Source organism: Manacus vitellinus, unplaced genomic scaffold, assembly GCF_001715985.3.
Source record: "Manacus vitellinus isolate BGI_N305 unplaced genomic scaffold, ASM171598v3 scaffold_6_pilon, whole genome shotgun sequence".
Lineage (NCBI taxonomy): Eukaryota > Metazoa > Chordata > Aves > Passeriformes > Pipridae > Manacus > Manacus vitellinus.
The window spans coordinates 19,153,299-19,174,423 of record NW_021940750.1 but is presented as its reverse complement, the minus strand read 5'-3'; the positions used below and the strand labels follow the sequence as shown (position 1 = coordinate 19,174,423).

Here is a 21,125-nt window from a genome sequence, read left to right as displayed (position 1 = left end):
TATATTGTTGTTTATAGGTTCAGCTTGTGGTGTAGGTGATTATCAGGTACATTGCTTGCTCCTGATATTTGCTCCCCCTATCCAGATCTGCATTTCAGACACGATCTTGTATTCCCTCCAACTTGTCTTACCATCAGTTCACTTTGATACAATTAAAGCAAGTTCTAGTCTTTCTCATGAAACCACTCCTCTATTTTCTGTCATTGTATAACACCCTTACCTTTCCTGTTACACAGTTCTGTAGTCTGGTATAGCTTTTCACTCATGCTTGTATTAATTTCGTAATTCACTCGTTAATTTGGTAAATCCTTCCAAGTCTTCCTCCTTATTTTTTCAAATGCTGTCTTTTCTTTCTCTTTCTGAAAACCTATTCTACACTTATGATACTTCTTCTTTCCTAGTATAGCCATCTGCTTTATGTACTACTTGAGTTTTAGGTTAGTCTTCTGTATTCACTCTGGATTCTTGTGCCAAACTCATTTCTTTTGCTTGTTACCATTAGTTTTGTCAATATGAAGTACAGGTGAAATTAAATGGAGCATCTTTGCTTATTAGTTTAATAACTGTTATATATGTGAGTAACAGGCCTTCTTAGTTGTGTGTCAATATCTGTATATGACAGGATCCTAAGCACATGCTACATATGCTCTATCCAAGAGGAATGAGAGTGCAGCCACAGGTTGTAATGAGGATATGCCACTGAGTTTCAGGCCAGCTTGACACTGCCGGATTGCTTCTTTTTGGAGCTGTGTGTATAGCCCTAGGTTGGGAGTTTTCACTGCTCAGAATCTTTGTTTAAATTTATTATTTTATCTGCATATTTGACACCTGTTCCTTTTCTGCATCAAACTCAAGCTGTGTTTTTTCTATATACAGTGGTGTAATTTTACTCTTTCTGTCTGCTCATGTGACTCACCCTGTTTTCACTCCTCTAGCAAAACTATCCTTAATATATAGTTTGTCTATTTCTCCTACAACTGTTCCTATTTTCTTTTTAGTTACATCCTACATACAGGGAAGAATTTCTGATTCCACCCATGTCCATTTTCTTCTATCTTTGAATATCCACCTGACAACTTCTTTTGGGTGTAATGTTTTACCTATTGACATATTTTACTAATAGAATTTAATTAATATTTTTAGATGAATGAAAATAGTATCTCCCATTACTATTTTCTAAATGCACTATATGGTATTTCATGGTAAGTGGCAACTGTTGCAGTTACATCCACAAAATATTGCTAAGCATAAAAATAAATCATGCTTCTTGAGCATAGATTTAAGCCTGAAATAATGAATAAGCTACCCAAAATAATATAGTTTGGAATTGTAAATATTAGAAGTAAGCTGACTTTGCATGACAGAGTTTTGAGACGTCTAAAATGTTAAAGTCCAGTATAGTATATTCCCAGTGATTTTGTTACATATTATAATCATAATAACCTCAAGATGCATAGGGCAAGAAGCTAACTTAAAAATTTCATCCCTAACATTGTAGCAAAATACTAATTTAATGTTAGTCTATTTTAAGAAGGCAGAAATGTACCTCACAATGAACTGTCTTTAGTTTTAGTCTTTAATAGAAATAAGCTATGTAAATCCCATGTGCTAAATTATTGCATAATAAGTAATCTATTTTAACTCAAGGGTTTTGTTTGTTTTGTTGTTGTCTAGAGGCTACATGGTAATGGGAGACTCTTTCAATACATCTTTATTCAAACAAACCTTTCAGAGAGTATTCACTAAAGATATGCAAGGACAATTTAAAATGGGATTTGGCGGCACATTAGAAATAAAGGTAAGCATACAAAAATTCAGTCTAGTGAAACTCTGGAATAGGATGGCTACAAACTGTGGAATCTTTGCCCTTTAAAGGAATTTTTAGGAACATGCTAAACAGATGTGTTAAGGTTGGCTTGGATATAGCTGTTACTGCTTAGCTGTCTTTTTGTAGTTCTGTGATTCTGTAAATGTGAGTTAAGTATAGTGGTAATTCCTTCTCACTCTGCATTCAGTGACAGCTAAAAGAGAAACTAAACTAAAATAAACGTCTCTGTTAGAAACTCAAAATGCCATGTGCTTTGATTTTGATATCAGTAGTGAGTGTTTCTTGGGTTTTGGTCCAACTTCTCTACGTAGTTCAGGACAGGTTTCCTTTCATTTTCCATCCTTTTCAGAATCCATTGTGGCACTTAAACAATGGTCATTTCCACCTCCACCCTTTTGAGAAGCTTAGAGCTGAATGTGCTATAGGTTCAGGTATTGTCTTCCATGATGTTTCTTGCAAAATATCACAGTCCTGCCTTGTAGAAGAATATGAGGTTATTTTCACTTTCAGTAAAATTCTGTTTTACTGGGACAAATAGTTGAACCCTTTTTTTTTTGTATACATTTTCTTGGGAATTTTGTTGGAAGATCCTGGAAAATGTAAAAAGGGAACCCCAAGTCTAGAGGGATGTACAGATCACTTCAAACATTGGAAATGTTTGACATTGGAAAAATGTGAATAACTGGATCTTGCTTTTAGCTGCATATGTCTAGGAGATAGAATATAAATGCATTTTGGGATATGTGTAGCATTATCTTTGCAGTCTTCAGTTTTACTCTTATCTTGTGAATATTTTAATCTCTTGGTTAGAAAAGAGACATTACCCAATATACTTTATAGGCTCTCACATTTATAAATTAGGCAACTTTTCGCCATGTTTTAATTTATGTTTGTGCTGTTGTTTCAGGTGTACTAATTGGTACAGCAAACAAATGTAATTAAGTGTAGAAAGTAAGCACATGGAAAGTTTCTCTAAGCATTATTGTATGTATAACCTTTCCTAAAGGTATCGATAATGTGATATGCATTGAGGTTTTAATTATCTAATGATAAAATATGACTGAATTCTTGAGCATGGCATGGTAATGTATGTTTTTCTTCTAAATATGAAGACTTCAAGAGAAGTAAAGATTTCTGGAGCAATTGGACCCTGTGTCTCTCTCAACTCTAAAGGACCTTGTGTCTCAGAAAATGTAAGTGAACTTTGCTGAAAATGAGGGTAATATCCTACTATGGAAAAATAGGATTTAAGATTTCTGGATTTGAAGAGACGCTGAAACTTTTCCATAAATGGAGCAAATAGTGTTCAATTTTTACCAATTTTAAATTCAATACGTGCAAGCTTGTATTCATTACTAGATCACATTCACATTGTATGAAACCTTGCAGACTCCTTGTTCCTTGTTAAGATTTGTCCACTTGTTTAGATTTGGTTGCTGTAAAATTATTATGCAGAAATTACACTCTGATGTAGCAGAAACCAATGCTTTATTGTTAAAATCAGAGCTATGTCCTTTTATCTAAAGTGAACAGTAAAAATACATTTTTTAGAAAGTCTTGAGAGAAGAGAATGATACAAGACTGTGGAAACATCCCTTTTATCTTGATTCTGCCTTCCCGTTTCTGTAGCTGTTTCACCAAATGCACATTTAATTTATTGGAAGATCCAACTATTGCAGGCTCCTGAAGTAACTCCTTTAAATTATATTAGGCTTAAATCATCACTTTTTTTCTTATCAGATAATATTCTTAACATTTGATTACTAATAAAAAACAATTCATGCAAGTAACCAAATGTCTTACATTTGAGAAGTCTCATTTTTGTTCCTAACAGTCTGCATAATAGAACACTTTCCAGTTTGAAAATGCTCACAAATGGCCTGCTTTAATCAAGCATTTTTCATTCCTTAAATTTTCCTTGTGTTTATGGTTGCATCTTTGTGAATTAAAAATCTCTATATAAGCAGCATTTTTTTTTCTCAGTGATCTGGTACAGATATTAATATTTTGTTGCCTGAAGGGACCACATATATTACAAAAAATGTTAAAACCCCAAAAAACCAATTAAATGTACATCATCTTATTTAAACTACATATCTATTTCATAGGATGTAATAGGAAATTCAGTTGTGAATTCATGTCTGTTCTATCATTCTTTTGCCTTGCAATTATATAATTTATATTCCAAACACCTTTTTGTTGAAATTATCCAAATTAAAAATTTTGGGGTAAAACATGAATAAAATGAGGATGCATGCAGCTCATTTCAGTGGGAAGTGGACAATTCCTGTAGCTATAATGCTTCTAAACGAATACAAGCACGGTGACAATATTGCCTGTATAATTTTCCTTGAATGTTTTATTCAGTTTCACTGTGTCCATTATGGTTAATGAATTATTTTAATGGGCTTTTCTGGGTATTTATGTTCCTTTGATGCCAAAAAAGAATTGTCAGTTGAAATAGGTCACTATCTCTGTACAGTTACCTTCTTAGTTATTAGTTATATTATACAATATACTATGTAAGCTCTCTACGTGAAGTTTTACTGCTGCGCCCTAGAAGAGTCTTTCCACTTACATGTGCTTCTTACCTCTTTATCTTGGGGCTGTTTAAGCAAAGTCTTTTTCCTGTTTCTGACCTGCTTTTTAACTTTTTCTAATGCCAGCTCTTTGTCTTATAAATGTTTTAAAAGATTAAAACAACAATCTCTTTTTTTTTTTATTATTATTCCCACAACCAGTGCTACAGTTGTTTTGCAAGAGTGTGTGGAAAGGTGACAGATTGAACAGGGAGAAAGCTTGTGACAGTAGTTCTAAACAGTTGTGTATAATGGCTAGATGCTGTATTTCACAAACAAGGAAATACTTCTAGTTTGTAAAAGTGTTATAAAATCTTTCTGCAGGAGATTGGAACAGGAGGCACTTGTCAGTGGAAGATTTGTGGTCTTAATCCTACTACAACGCTTGCACTGTACTTTGAGGTGGTAAACCAGGTAATAAATATTTGTCTACTTGTCTACTAAACACAGTAATCTTATTTTATGTAATTTATTACATTGAAGCCTGTAGTTTTGTGTGGTTCCCCCAAGCACAGTAGCAGGGATACAAATGATGCTGCCATTTTGTTTTGTCAAAATTTAGAGATGGACACTAACTGCTTAACATGAGCTAATCTTCTTCTTGACTATGGTAATGGGAACCAAAGAGCTCTACAAATTTTGGATAGTGTTCATAATCTTTTTAACTTCAATTTTTCCTTTCAGAGTGTTACTTATTAAATGTATTTCAATTGCATTATATGAAAATACTGTAATCTGTGTATTTAAAAGTGCTTTTCAGTATTTCTCTAATATTTTAGTTACAAGGTAATTACTATATAATGTCACATTTTAATTTATGCTTCAATTGCTCAGTATTTCGAAGTAAAGATTGGCCTCATTGAAAGGTGTCAGGGGCATATAGCCTGGTTTCCTGTTTCCCTGAGGGGCTACTAGGAAAGAGGATGAAAATATGAGGAGCAAATGTGCCACTCCTTCCCATACTTCCTCTTCCAAATATTTGAAGCTCAGGAACTACATGAGCTGACTGTAGTTTCTATATAATTAGTATGCTGTATTTCATAGTTTGTTATCTATGTAAAGGTTTGAAAACTTGAACTTACCTTAGCCATTTTTCATTTTACTTTTTGCATATTTATTTTGGTCTTATTTTATTAGTAGCTCTAAAACTGGCCAAGTCATGATATGTGGTAATTAATTTCAACTATCTTTCTCTTTTGAGTTACTTTCCTAGTTAGTGTGTAAACCTGTATTTCCACTGATTAGAGTTTTGAAATTTCAATTTACACCTGGAATCCAATCTTTGTTTTGACAGCAGTTTTGGAGATTCATTATTCAACATTTTAGACTAATATCAGGTTTCTTGTCCTGTAATTCCAGGTCTTCAAATAGAATGTAATGAAATTAGCAATCGTAAGGCCCCTTGGAAAATGTTGTCTCTGTAAGGGCATGTGGAAAGAGAGAGCATTGGTTGCTTTAAGGATGTCTGCTGGAGACAGCAACTGCTTCCAGCATATCCCTTAATAGTCTCCAAGTGCATTAGCCAGATTTAGTAAGGATACTCAAAGCACCAGACAATTAATTTATATAACTTGGGCTGCCTGTTGCAAAGAATTTTATGATTTTCTAGTCATTAGTTACATACTTTCAAGTTATACTGTAAAATCTTGAGATTCTCCTTCATTTAATTTTTTTTTCCTCCTGTACTTAGCACAATGCTCCCATTCCTCAAGGAGGACGTGGTGCAATCCAGTTTGTGACTCAGTACCAACATTCCAGTGGACAGAGACGTATCAGAGTGACCACAGTTGCCAGAAAGTATGTTCTATTTGTGATGAATGAATTTTGAAAGATCAGGATATATATATATGCCTTTTACTCTATAGATTTTGTACCTATTTTCTTATTCTGGGATATACAGTGCCACAGGTGGTGAAAGCATGAGCATACCTTTGAGACAGTTGCCTCTCTTGTTCTGGGGGATGATTTTTCTCTGAGAGTTGCAGTAGCTGTATAATGATGTGATGGGAGTGCTCTGAAGTAAACCAAGTGGTTTTAGGTGAGGGGGAAGCTTTGAGTGAAATTCTGTGATTTAAGCTGAGGAGATGGTTGGACTTACAGAATGGCAGCAATCACTTCATAACTTAACTTGAGAATGCCAGCTGCAGTTCAGGGGGAATGTAAATACCTCTTCTTGCACGTGTAACCCTTACCTACAGTTTCCTTGATTCACAATTTTAGGATGTGATGTTTAATATTGTAAAGGCATTTTTCAATGTCCAGTGACATTTCCTTTAAACTGAAGGAGATCATTGCTTGGTTAATTCGATGGAAAATTCCATTTATTGAAAAAAACTTTGCCTTAACTGTTGATATGATTACGTTGTTAACTTACATTAGTTGTATTAGTAAAATCTTGGCAACTGATAAAAGATGAGATTAATAGTTCACCTTATAAATCGAAAAGAACAATCAAGGTGCACAAGAAAGTTGCTAGTGTGGGAATATGTGGTAAGCTTCATGGATGGTGCTTTCTGTAACTTACCTTTTGTAATTAATTTTTTAAAAAATATAATAACTGTTCTTAGTGACGTTATATTTTATTTCACTTGTTGAATGGCATCTGTACAAATAAGGAACATTTCTAATTAAAGAATGGCTAACTGAGAGGCTACTTGCTTATACCCAGCAGATTTTTTGAAGCTTCAGCATCAGTTTGTTAAACTGCTAACACTACTTTCTTTGCCTTAATTTTGAAGGGATATTTTGTGGTTGGACATCTTTCCTTTCACTGTGATGAAAATATTGTATTTTTCTTTTGCAGCTGGGCAGATGCACAAACCCAGATTCAAAACATCGCTGCATCTTTTGACCAGGAAGCTGCTGCAATTCTCATGGCTAGATTGGCAGTGTACAGGGCAGAGACAGAGGAGGGGCCTGATGTGCTTAGGTGGCTGGACAGACAACTTATACGCCTGGTAAAAAGAGCCGTATTGAAACAGTCAGATTGGTTTCTTGCTTGTAGACTCATAAGTCTTAAATGACTAGTGTTCAATGATTGTTTCTTTAAAAATAAAAACAGAAAATGAGCTGAATGCTTCATTTTCATATGAGAGTATGCAGAATTAACTAAGATATTCTATTTTAAATGAAAAAAAACAAGTGTGTTTTCCGTTGATTAATGTTTCCTCAACACGTGGTAATTGCCAGCAGTTAAGAGAAATTATGACATGAGATTTGCAGAAATCAAAGCTTTTTCTATTTTCTGCTGCCTGTAATGATATTGTAGATTAAATATTTTTAGGGGGGAAAAAAAAGGGAGGCAAAGTATCTAGAAACCCATATGGAATTTTATTTTCAAAAGTTCAATTTTCTGTTTGGTTTTTTTTATTTATTTTCTTTTTACTTGTAAGTAAGTAGTTTTCAATAATTTAATCATCTAACTCTGCTTAGTGATTTTAGGGAAAAAACCCCCAAAAAACCATTAAAGCCACATATGCAAGAAAATCACTGCTTGTTGAGAACTTATGTCAATATTTTTGCTAGATTTCTGTTTGTAAACAAAGTTGTAAGCACCACAAGTCATGTGTCTGATAAAACCAAACTTACAGTAATTGCATGACCAAGCAAGTATGTTTCTTAATTTAGAATTTAGATAATTTTTTCTTTTACCCCAGTGTCAGAAATTTGGAGAATATCACAAGGACGATCCAAACTCTTTCAGATTTTCGGAAACCTTTTCACTTTACCCACAGGTGAGTTTGTCTATTGGAAGGTTTATCTATAAGTGATAAAAAGAGAATGCTCAGTGAAGAAAGAGGCCCTGTAGCACAGAGTGAAGTAAGACATTATGCTGGATATCACGATGAACAGACCCCTACCCCCAGCTACTGTCTGCTGCGTGACATAAAGCAAATCACTTCTGTTGCCTGTGCTGCTATATCCCCTTTTGTCCTCTGCCCTTACAGTTAAACTTAGTCTAACTGTGTATATTTTTTGTTTCTCCTATAATGAAATCCTCATCCTACCTGAATTTTAATTCATGTAATGATACTTTTTTAAGGACTGTTTTAATGAAGAAATTCAGAAATATAAGAAAATGTATGGGTTTGCTTTATTGTTTCTTTCCCATGTTATTTACAATACTGACCACAAAAGAAACATTATTGGTTATATTAAACTTTGAATAGTTTCTTTGCTAATAATCTCTTCTAATAAATTACTCCATTCTGATGGCTCCAGATATGTCACTTTTGGACTCTCCATGGACTTCCATAATATTTCTGTTTGAGCTACCTACCAGTCTGTCTCAAGGTGTTAAATGTTGTGGAGAGACTGATTCAGCATGTGGAAAATTTGATTCAACAATGAGGGAATATACTTTTTCCATTTTACTAGCAAAGTTCAACTTTGCTGTGGTTGATATTCTTTTTTCTGTACACATGCTATAACTTACTTTGTTCCAGCACAGCAGCCTCCTCACAGGAACAGTAGAACTTAGAGTAAAGAAAGGATTTAACAATATTTAGTCATACTATTTATCAGTTAGTACTGCAGAAGAAGAAATATTAAATTTTTCTCTTACTTCAAAGCGGCTTTGTAGATTTATCCATTCTGATACCTCTTCTACTGTCATGAGAGTATATAAAAACTGGCAGAGCTGCATATTCAAGTTAGAAATGTTAAAGGAGTTAGAATTCAATTTTGTTGTGGCATTGGTCTCGTAGTTTGTGGAAAACATTTCTCTCCTTGTACAATTGTCCTTTTTATCTCTGAGAGTTCAAACAAATGGTTCTTGTTTTGCAGTTTATGTTTCACTTGAGAAGATCTCCTTTCTTACAAGTCTTTAACAACAGTCCAGATGAGAGCTCATACTATCGTCATCACTTTATGCGTCAAGATCTAACCCAGTCACTTATCATGGTTCAGCCAATTCTTTATGCCTACTCTTTCAATGGACCTCCAGAGGTATCAGTAAATATAACTTCATAGTAGGTTAAGAGGTGCTTTTCTGAGAGAAGTGATTCTTGTTCTCACTATTGGATGTTATAAAAGGTGTTGATTTATAATCTACTTTATGAGAAAGAATATTCATTTAATTTACAACGTACTATGAACAAGGCATATCTCAGAATTCTGATGTAGAAGTCTTGAGATCAAAAATCGCCTTTTAAAGAGGTGATGTTTTAAACTAAGGAATGGGTTTTTTTGTTATTTTTTGAGAGATGTAGCAGATTTGCTTTTGTGTTTGTGGTTCCAGAATGTAAATATAAACAAAAATGGGTTTAATTAAAAATGTACTTTTTCTGTGGAGTCTGAAAGAAAAGTTGGGGTTTTTTTGAAATGTACAAAATTTCCTCTATCTTAATGCCCTAATCCAAACTTTCTAGTTTTGATGTGGTTCCCGTTTATGTGTAGATTTGGTACAGAACCTTCCAGTTGACCTGGTCATGGCACGTTCTGTATAAACCTAAAATAAAAAGCTGATCTTCCAAGAAGCTTCTGAAAGAATTATAAGACAGGAGACAGCCAAAATAATCTGCTACATAAAAGAGAGTGAGACAGTGAAACAAACATAGTAGTAAAACCTCTTGGCAGGTTGGAATTCTAAGTTCTGTTAGGATTTTTTTTTTTAAACTATCCATGGGGTTAAAAAAAAGGACTTTTAAAAGTGGAGTTTAAAATAATAAGGTGGCGTGTGAAGCTCACAGATGTAAGATCATTCTCCCATGTATGAAAAACAAGCAATCACATTGGTGTGATGCAAAGGAGAAATCTGATTAAGCAGGAGCTGATGTCTCAGTGTAGAATGAGTAATAACACTTTTTTTTCATTCTTGGAATGGTTAATATTTTTGGTATCCCTAGCAATATTGATTCAAGTCCATCATATGGTACTGATTCAGTTAAATCATATAGTGCCATTATGACAACAATATGTTGTCATTACCCTTAAAAAGGTGAATTAAAACCTTAAATATTACATTAGATTTCATAAGTCATGCATATTTACTATATACAGTGTTGGTGGATATATAGGCACAGTAATAACAGCTGCAAGAACAAGACTAAAATAAACCCCAAACAACCCATAGCCTCCAAATCTTATACTCAAATAACTTCTAAATCTTTATACATTGAAATACAATTCAAATTAATGACATTGTATAGGTAAATATGGAGGTACTTGCAAGACTAGAAAATCACATAATAATGAAAGAAGTTTCAGGTCTTGAATACATTTTTTATTACTTTCATGAAGTTATGTATTCAGAATCAGGCTGGATAACTTCAGAATGAGATTGTGTGGGTTGCAGATGTGGGACATGAAAAGGAGCAAATATGGAGTTTTAGTAAGTGATTCCTAAGATTCAGTTACTGATTCAAAAAGCTGGCAATGCCATCTGATTGTCCAATTATGCATCAGTTGGTAATTTTTTATTTATTTTTAAACCTTAGCCTGTTCTTCTGGATAGCAGCAGCATTTTACCAGATCGCATTCTCCTTATGGACACCTTTTTCCAAATCCTTATTTATCATGGGGAGGTAAGAGTTGTCATTGCTTACATAAATACTCTTTTTTGATAGGAGTGCTACATTATGGAAGTCAAGCACCAGTTCCAATGCACCTTAGTATTTGACCCTGTCATCTGCTTGGCTGATAGTAGAGTTGTGGTTAAAGTTTGTAGTTTGGTACTTTGACATGCCTGTACACAGATAACTGACATTACTTGATGTTTTGGTCCTATTTCTTATGATGAATTTAAGATTAATTAGCTTCAATATGCAGATTATTTGTTTTAGATCAGTATTTTTTCTACCTTTAAAAATGTTATTCCCTGCCCCTCCCTTTCTCCCCAAATTTTCACTCATTTATTTTAGATTTTTAAATTAGTTCTTCAGGGATAGGGAGTCAGAACACAGTTTTATATTCACCCTTCATCTGCACTGTCCTGGAGGAATGGAACTGCTCCTGGTAGTTAGGTAGATAGACATTCCTTAGTAATTGAAATACAAATTCTTGTGATTTCCTAGTTCTCTGCTTCTCTGGAGGAACTGAGCTGCTGCTTTTTACTACTTTGCAACTGTAAATGGTTCACAGCTGAGAGTTTGAAAAATACTGTTCTGGATCATATCCTTGTAGCTGCACTGATAAAAATATTTCCTAAACTTCAATGCTTCTTAAGCAGCAAAATGTTATCTCAGTTTTGTCAGGAAGCAACAGGGGTGGGCTGCTCTGTGAGGGAATGGGAACAGGGAACTGATCATCCCTACAAGGCAGTCAGGGGTCTTGCCAGTGAAGACCTGGCCCCCAGTGTACCTGAGCAAGGCAAGCAGAGTAGTTGTGGGCAGTAGCCAGGCTCAGCCTTTAGTCCACATCACCAGACAAGTCGATGGGGATGAAGCAGGTCCAGGTTCTAGTTAGGTAGGCAGGTACCTGGATGGGAGTTGGGATGAGTAGGGTACATGCTCAGACACAGGTGTGGCTGCTGTGTAGCTCAAGCAGGAGTCAGGAATGAGATCTTCAGCTTAAAAGCAGCTGCCAAGCAGAGGAGGAAGGAATGTCTGGTGAGAGTCCCCCCTGGGGTCTTTCCTAACAACAGGCTGTGTCACTGAGCTGTCCTTGTGCAGCCAGCTTCACTGCTAGAAAGTGATGAGGTTTCGCTACAGGCTCTGAAAGATAAATATCACTATAAATACTTATTTCTTATGTTTCACAGACATGCAAAATAGAGAAGTGTAAATAGTATCTTTGACCTTCTAAACTAAATATTTAACATACCAAAGATGACAAAAGAGGAAAGACAGATGGATCACAAAATGTTAAGAGTTAAAAAAAAAAAAAGAAATATAGTGGCATGTTACTTGCACATCTTGGCTTTTAAAAATTAACTTGCATGCAGGGCAGAAAGGGGTGAGTGATAGAAAAAAAGACCACCAATGGCACATTTTCCTCAGAAAAGTCCTGTGTATTTTCGAAGAAAGATTGGCAAATCAGTTCTAAACTTCTTTCTTTTCCCTGTGCCCAGACCATAGCTCAGTGGCGTAAGTCAGGGTACCAAGATATGCCGGAATATGAAAATTTTCACCACTTGCTACAAGCTCCAATAGATGATGCCCAAGAAATTCTTCATTCCAGATTTCCAATGCCCAGATACATTGATACAGAGCATGGAGGAAGCCAGGTATTTATATAATCTAGGAAATGGTGTGTTGGTAATGTCATGAGATGTTTTAGTAGTAAAAATGCATTTCTGTTCTAAAATATATATAAATTGCAAGTGAACATTTTGAATCTTAAAGCTTTTACAGAGCCAGATATTTAATAGCAGCTTTTTCTCTAATCTGTAAATTCAGTTAGTTATTATTATTTTTACCCTTCTGACTTGGACTCTTGGATTCTTTGTGTAAGGTGTGTGGGACAGAAAAGACAGTGCTTGTGTGGGTCTCTGAACCAATACCAGAGTTATTCTTTGTGTTATTTTTTAAAAACTTCTTCATTAATGTCTTGTTGATATTCACATTTACTTTGTTAATGCTTAGAAAAAGACAAAAGCTTACTTTCAACCGCATCAAAAAGTTCTTAGCAATTCTGCATTATAGCTATGGCATCCAGGGAGTAGATTTATTTATAGAGGTGCTATTTGCAGTTTTGGATAGGTGTCTGCATCTCCAAATAATAGAAATGACATATTTCAAATACACGTGCAACTTTTTTCTGAGTGCAAGAAAATCCTATTTGAGAAGATTAATTTACTGTCTTTGTTTTGTTTTTTAAAGGCTCGCTTCCTGCTTTCAAAAGTAAATCCCTCTCAGACCCATAACAATATGTATGCATGGGGACAGGTAAGTATGAATCTGCTGATGAAGCTTGTACACAGTTTTCTTTTTCCCTATTTCAGAAGTCAAGTGGCACGTTGTGTACATATAAGTAACAATGCCAAGTTTTGAAACTGAAAAAGAAATTTAGTTTTGGTCTGATGTAACCAAAATTATAAAAGTTAAGAAAATTCTAGTCTCTAGACAAAAACGGTCTGGTTTGCTATTTTAAGCTTCTGTTAGGCTGCTTTCATGTTTAGCCAACTTTCTTATGCAGTGTTGTCTTAGGAGTACTAATTTGATGTTTGCCTAACAGAGACCCCCCGAGGACTTTCACTGAGACAATTTTGCAAAATCAAAAATAGATAGTTTATTGAGGCTACAAATATGAAGATTTGGAATGCACTTGCTGCCTTGGCTCTAAATATGTTAAGGCTAGCCAATGATTGATTAAGCTGAGTTTACAGTTTACAATTCATTAAACTTAACTTGTAATTAAGTTTAGTTTCATCGAGAATTATCCGCTAGATAGCAGAGGCACAAATCTTACCAAAGAGGTGTTCCTGCTTTGGGGAGGAGAGAGGAGCAAGCCCATCAACCTCTCTGAGAGGTAGGGTTGTCCACACCATGGCAGACTTAAAATACCAATTTTATACCTGCTGTAGTCAAACAGGATTGATTCCCTGTTGGCTGCCATAAAAGATGGTAGGAGAGCAGCCACTTTATAATTTTCATGTTGGTGGGTGTGTTTTTCATATATAAAGGAGGGACAGTGAGGGTTTAGGTAGCTTTGATTGGGTTGAGCTACGTGGCTTGCAGATGAACATGTGCATATCTTGCTGAAGGGCAGAACTGAACTGTAACACCTTAGTATTGCCATCTCCTTCCCCCAGCTGAGCCATTAGTGAAGCTGTTTGACCTTCATCTTATGGCTTCCTCTTCAGTCAGCATGTTGCAGCCTTCTATTGTTATCTCCTTGGCCACCTATCTCACAGAGCTTTAGACCTCATCCCTATAAATACCTTCACAATCCTGGCAATGAGAGTACTTACCACACATAAAGACTAAGGGACCTTTTTGCAATAGGGGAAATAAATGTTGATGATAGTTATGGACAAGAACAAGAAAATACATCAGTGCCAGTGTACTGACATTTTCCAGAATTTTTGTGGCCCAGTTGACCAGGAATCAGTTTACAAATCTTGTCTTCAAGAAGGAAGTTATGTAAGAGTTCACAAATTAAACTTTCTGGAGCAGCTTGTACTCTTGAATGTTGCATCTATTTTCCCGTGTGTTCCTTCCACATTCAGCTTCTTTAGTGGGAAGAGAAACACTGCTGTGGGTGAATGCTAGTGCAGTGTCATTTTCTCATGCAAATGTAATGGCATCAGACACTTGCAGCTACATATTAACTGTGCTCTTAGAGTATTTTGCTAAAGCGTTGACAGTGTAAAGTCATGAGTGAGAAAGCTCTGTAGCAATCTTTTGGCAGTGGTCTTTGTCAGGTAAGTTTTTCAGGGTTACATTTTCATAGGATGAATTGGTTCAAATGAAGCTTTGGGCAGTGAAGAGCACTGGGGGCCAGAGTGAAAATACTTGACAACTCTGTACTATGTTGGAGCCAGCATGATTTGAACCCAAATCCCAAATTCCCTTGCCTCCAACATCGATAACCTAACAAGCCGTCTGTTACTATCTCTCTTCATCATGTTTACCCCACAACATACACACGAATCCTGTAGTTTGGAAGGTCTTGTTTTTATCTAAACATTACCTGGAAATTTTTGAAATTCACATTTCCAACAGTACAGGACAACTATTTTTTGCTCATTTAATTAATAAGCAAGTAAAGCAGTATTACAAATGTAAATGCAAATACAAAACAATTCTTTACCTGCTCTAAGAAAATTATTCATGCTGGATAGGTGAGATTCTTCAATACGTCTTACAAAAGACAGCTTTCCCTTTTAATTGTGAGAGGAATTCTAGGGTAACATAAGAAATGTATTAATCTCTCCAGTGGCATTGCAGTGTATGTGCTCAACATAATATGCTCTTGTGTTTGCAGGGATTTTTGTGAACAAAGTTGAATAAAGTACAAATTATGAAATGAAAAATGTGACAGTTTAGAGACAATTTAAAACTGATTTGCATCTTGCTTTCATTTTTTTCATGAGCTCCCTGGATTGTTTCATATAATTTTATTTTGTGCACAACTGAAAGTCCACATTGACCTGAAGAGGGCACCCACACACCACTGAAACCATGTTTCAGGAGGTTATGAATGGCCTAGTTTGGTTTTTAATATTCTAAGTAAAGATTTTCTTTAAGCTTTAATAGGTCGGTGCCTTTACAGTATGAAAAGCATTTTCAGAAGATAGCAGTAAAGTTTTCATGCATCTCTATTATGTGGTTGGTTATAGAAGATGCAGTTGAAATTTTCAGAAAAGGACCTAGGGGTGCTGATTGACAGGTGACTGAACATGAGCCAACAGTGTGCCCAGGGGGCCAAGAAGGCCAGTGGTATCCTGACCTGTATCAGAAGTAGTGTAGCCAGCACGACCAAAGAAGTGATTGTCCCCCATACTCGGCACTGGTGAGGCCACATCTTGAATCCCGTGTTCAGCTTTGGGCCCCTCACTACAAGAAAGACATTGAGGTGCTGGAGCATGTCCAGAGAAAGGTAACAGAGCTGCTGAAGGGTCAGGAGTGTAAGTCTTATGAGGAGCAGCTGAGGGAGCTGGGGTTGTTTAGCCTGGACAAAAGGAGGGTCAAAGGAGACGTTATTGCTCTCTACAACTACTTGAAAAGAGGTAGTAGAGAAGTGAGGGTCGATCTCCCAAGCAGCAAGCAATAGGAGAAGAGAAGAAGATGGATTCAAGTTGCACCCGAGGAGGTTTAGATTGGATATTAGGAAAAATTTCTTCACAGGAAGAGTTGTCAACAGGGTTGGAACAGGCTGCCCAGGGAATGGGTGGAGTCACCATTCCTGGAGGTGTTTAAAAGACATGTAGATGGGGGACTTACAGGCATGGTTTAGTGGGGGGGTTTGGTGGTGCTGGGTTAATGGTTGGACTCAATGACTTTAAAGGTCTTTTCTACCTAAATGATTCTATGATTCTTAAATAAGAGAGCTGAAGCTTAGTATTTAACAGGCTTGGAAGTAGAGCATCCTTTAATCTCACCTTGCTGCCATCAGCCGATAGGTAATTTAGTGTGCCTTCCCTGAGAGTAGATGTGTATTGTAGTGATCCAAGAGATCTTACTGCATTTGGATTTGTCCCTTGACTATTAACTGAGAACTAGTTTTAGCCAGTTCTCAAAAGCCACCGTTCTCAAAAAGATGCTTCTAAGAATCCTCATTAAGACTTTTATGTCTGTGTTTTGGAAGACTTTGCAACAGTTCAGACAGCTCTAGTTTAATTTGTAAATGTGAGTGCTTAGTACCTTTGAAATGGTGGAATTGTTGAGATTTATAGGACTTCTTACTATAGCTCTAAATGGAAGTAGTGGCAAACTGGTCTCAAAAGACTTAAGAGAGCTGCTATGTAACATTTGCAGTTGCCAACTGCTGTTTTGACTCTAAATTTGTTCAAAAGTAGTAATTAAAACCTGACCATTTAGAACTTCTTGAATTTCTTAAAATACTTCTGAGGTCAAAAAGTAAATTGCAAGAATCCACCCAAAAGGTTTTTTCAGAGCTTTTGTGTTCTGATTTTTTGTGACTTTCAGATTTTTTGGTCTTTCTCTGAGGTGGCACAGAGCTATAGGAGGAGAGAGTTTGCCCAGCTCTTCTTGGGAAAGCCAGTTGACCTTTACTCAGTGTCAAATCAGACCCTTAGTGGATTTGTTTCTTCCTTTCATCATTTTGATATGTCTGAGCTTCACTGACAGATACTGATTTGTTAGTTGTGTCACTTGCATATTACTGTTTCTCTCCCCTTTGTCTGCTCCACTGAGGTAGGAATCATACAGGAACTGCACCACTGAAATTTTATTTACTTCTAAAAATTTGTAAGTTAGTATTTGGCAGCTGTCAAAAACTCGTGAGTTTTGTCTGGTTGATGTAAATCTTGCTATACAGCATCTCATTTCTGTATGCATGAATATGAAAGACTGTAGTTGTGGGTTGTGCCTGAATTCATGTAAACATATGAAAATTTATGTAAATGTACAGTCTGCTGGTTTTTTTTGGTCGGAGAATTTCAGTAATGGTGTGCTTCTAAGGTCTTTCTAAATTTATAAAATGTTTATTCAGTGGAACATATTGTGCCTTAAAATGCTTTTTCTTCACAATGTGCATAATCAGTTCTTCTTGTTTCTCTTATTTTATAGGAGTCTGGAGCACCCATTCTTACTGATGATGTCAGCTTGCAAGTATTTATGGATCATCTGAAGAAACTTGCTGTCTCTAGTGCTGCCTGAGATTCTGCAGTGCACTAAAGGCACAGATAATCTGCAGCCATATTTCAGCTTTTTCTCCTTTACCCTTTCCCATGTCTCACTTGACAGAATGCTCTGATATGCACAAGCTGCCTGACTAGATGTAAAGCAGTGTTGTTTTCAAAGAAAAGCTTTTGTTATCAGCAAATGTTTTAATGTGAACTGCAGTTTGTAAAAATGACAGGTAGTAAATTAAGTTATAAGCAGAGGAAAAAGAACAGTTATTTTGATTACTGTGATATTATAATTACTTTGAGATCATTTGCAACAATTTTGAGATGCAATTTCAGTTTCATTTTTAAAGAGTTGGGGTTGATTCTGCTCAGCACTACAAAGGCCCATTGAACAATAAAGGAAATCCTTGGTGATGTCGGGCTTTCCAGACTGCCACATGATTACTTTTGCTTACTCAGTTTGAGCATGGAGTGAACAAAGCACCAACAAAAACCATATAAAAATAATATTAACTCAGTCTTTTGACTTAGGCTGATGAACTTTCATTGCCTGCAGAGATATTACTGTTCATGTATTGTGTTTATTTTAGGGGTATTTAATTTCAAATATTTCTTCCCATTTACCTGATTTGATTCTTTGGGAACAGAGTTTTTCTTTATTTCAACATAGAGAATTTGAACTGAAAAGTATAAAATCTGTTGTTGCACGAAATTTAAATCCACGTGTATTTTGACAAAAAAGTATTATCAAACACAGTTAACAGGTGAATATACTCAAAAAAAACTAGTTCTACTTTTAGCTAAAAAGGAATCCTACACTACCAAAATAAACTGACTAAGAGTACAGCCTTGATTTTTGTCTTGGCAAGTATACTTAAAAAAAAAAAAATCCACCTTTTTTACTATTGCCTTATAATGTTACTACACTAATGCATGACACTGCACATCTGCTTTTTGTTTCTGCATCTTTTTTATTATGAATTCCACAGGCTGTAGTTCTTTTTGAAACAGTATTACATAGCATATGATGTAATTAATTTGCTATTTAGTTCATACTTAATTTTTTTGATGGGTAAATTAGTAGACTTTCCCATTTACTTGTTGAAGTTTACACATAAAACACGTTTACATAGGTAATATGACATTTTGACAAGCAAAGATGTGAAGTGTGGTAGTGGGCAGTAAAAAATTGTGCCAAGTCTAAAGGAAGAAGGTTTTCGCATAGGAAATTCAGTCGTTTACTGGTGTGAGAAGCATGAGGGTGGTTTTTCTGTAAATTCTTAAAAACTTGATTAAATCTATTGTTCTCCATTTCTTTGATCTAAATGAGATGAACTCCATTTGCCTCAAAACAAATAAAATACATGTTTTTCTCTCACTTTTGTATTTATTGCGCTGATTCCTGTCGGTTCTTGAAATGAAATGTGGAAATAAAGGTAGTAGTGACAAAATTTAAAATAACTTCACCACTTTTGTTCCGGTAATTATTGGTATCAAACTTCCAGAGGTACTGAACTGTTTACACTAGTTTAGAAGATGATAATTCAATAGCCCTCTTGACTTTGTTTTGTTTTAGCTAATAAACAGCTTAATTTTTCTTACAACACCAAATATGTCCAATTTACTTGGCAGTTAAGTACTGTTTACCTAGCAAATCAATTCGTCACCAAGTCATGATAATGGATGGGGTTTTTTGTGCTTTCCTTCCATTAGCCAGCTTTCACCTTGTAATAATTTTTTTTTTAATCCAAATTTTTGGCAACATTAGCTTATTTTGTACCTTCAGGTGTTTAACATTGTCAAAGATCTTTTGGAAATGGGAGAGAACAAGAGGACCATTGCACCTAATCACTATCCTTGGTGTTGCACAAATGAGTTAAGCAGCTCTGCAGAATACTGAGACAGCTGGGAGCTGTCTCATGGCATGAAACAGGTAAAACTAGAGTCTAGTTGGAGGCCTGTCTCTAGTGGTGTCCCCCAGGTTTCAATACTGGGCCCAGTGCTGTTTAGCATATTCATCAGTGATTTGGATGAAGGGGCAGACGCCTTCTCGTCAAGTTCACTCATGACACAAAGCTGGGAGGAGCGACCGATATCCCTGGGGGATGTCAAGAGGAAGGAACCAGGCTCTTCTCAGTTTTGCCAAGCAATAGGACAAGAGGCAACAGAAGAAAAGTGATGCACAGGAAGTCCCACCTGAATATGAGAAAGAACTTTACTGTGTGGGTGACTGCACACTGGAACAGGTTGCTCAGAGAGGTTGTGGAGTTTCCCTCATTGGACATATTAAAAAACCAGTCTGGATGTAATTCTGTGCCATGTGCTCTAGGATGACCCTGCCTGAGCAGGAAGGTTGGGCAAGATGACCCATTGTGGTCCCTTCCAACCTTATCCATTCTGTGGTTCTGTGAAAACAGGCAAACCTGAGGCAAGGAAGTTCAGTGTCAGGAAAGAGAAACATGATTTTGCAAGGCTAGAGCAGCCACAAGTGTCTTTGCAGCTGAGGTATGGTACTGGTGACTTGTAGACATTATGGAAGAAGCTCTTTCAATGGCAAAACTGGTGGCTTTGCTGCATGGAGTCCCCGAGGGCTGTATATCCTAATCACTACCGCCCCCTTGTCCACAGAGCAAGTAATTTCATTAAAGAAAGCAATCAGATTGTCAGGCCTGATTTGCCCTTTGTAAATCCACATTTTTCCTCACTGTCTACTTGTCCTTCATTTGTTTCAAAATGGATCCTAAGGAGTTGTCCTAAGTCTGTCTAGGGACTGAGCTGAAGCTGGCCAGCATGTAGTTTCTCATATCTTCCTCTGTAGCCTTCTTAAAGATGACTGCAAAATTTAGCCCCTTTTCAGTGTACCTTCGTGGATCATCACATGTTCTGAGGATGATATGGCTTCACAATCACATTACCCATCTTTTTCACCATCCTTCTGTGGGTCCCATCTATCTCTGTAGATGTGAATATACCCAATGTCTCTAAATAGTCCTTCACTCCCCTACTTTTGTGTTTCCTCCTTTCTCGAACTGCAGTTGTGTATGGAGGTCTGAAAATTTTTTGAAGACTGAGGCAAAAAAAAAATTCAATATTTCAGCCTTTGCTATATTGTTTGACACCAGGTTGTCTTCCCCATTCAACATTGGTTTCACATTTCCTTTGACCCTCAGTTTGCTATTAGCCCACTTACAAAATTCTTTTTCTTCTACTCTTTGTGCCCCTCGGCAGCTTGAGCTCCAACTGGGCTCCATCTTTCCTGATTCCATCCCTAATTGCCCAAGCAATAATTTATACTTCTCCTTTGTTGCCTGTCCTTGTTTCTGCTTCTTGGAGGTTTTCTTTCTTTTTTTTTTTTTTTTTCATTTTAATTCATTAACAGCTCCTTGCCTTGCCAATTGGGCCTTCTGCCAGTTTTTGGTTGCATACAAAATCAGCCTGTAATTAGAATTCAAGGGTATTTTGTTAGTACATCTATCTTTTTATTATTTTTAGACTAAATTCTGCCTTTGGCCAACTCACAGAT

General features: G+C 36.1%; 1 protein-coding gene across 1 annotated transcript in view; it reads left to right on the top strand.

The window, feature by feature from the left end:
- Positions 1-19,063, top strand: part of SEC23A (Sec23 homolog A, coat complex II component) — a 29,492-nt gene extending 10,429 nt beyond the window's left edge. Inside the window, exons 10-20 of the mRNA XM_018082752.2 lie at positions 1,675-1,798; positions 2,941-3,021; positions 4,732-4,821; positions 6,098-6,204; positions 7,211-7,364; positions 8,064-8,141; positions 9,193-9,354; positions 10,845-10,931; positions 12,416-12,571; positions 13,167-13,232; positions 17,541-19,063. Coding sequence (XP_017938241.1) covers positions 1,675-1,798; positions 2,941-3,021; positions 4,732-4,821; positions 6,098-6,204; positions 7,211-7,364; positions 8,064-8,141; positions 9,193-9,354; positions 10,845-10,931; positions 12,416-12,571; positions 13,167-13,232; positions 17,541-17,630 — 1,195 coding nt within the window. The 3' untranslated portion in view covers positions 17,631-19,063. The remainder of the gene's footprint in view (positions 1-1,674; positions 1,799-2,940; positions 3,022-4,731; positions 4,822-6,097; positions 6,205-7,210; positions 7,365-8,063; positions 8,142-9,192; positions 9,355-10,844; positions 10,932-12,415; positions 12,572-13,166; positions 13,233-17,540) is intronic.
- The last annotated feature ends 2,062 nt before the right edge of the window (positions 19,064-21,125 follow it).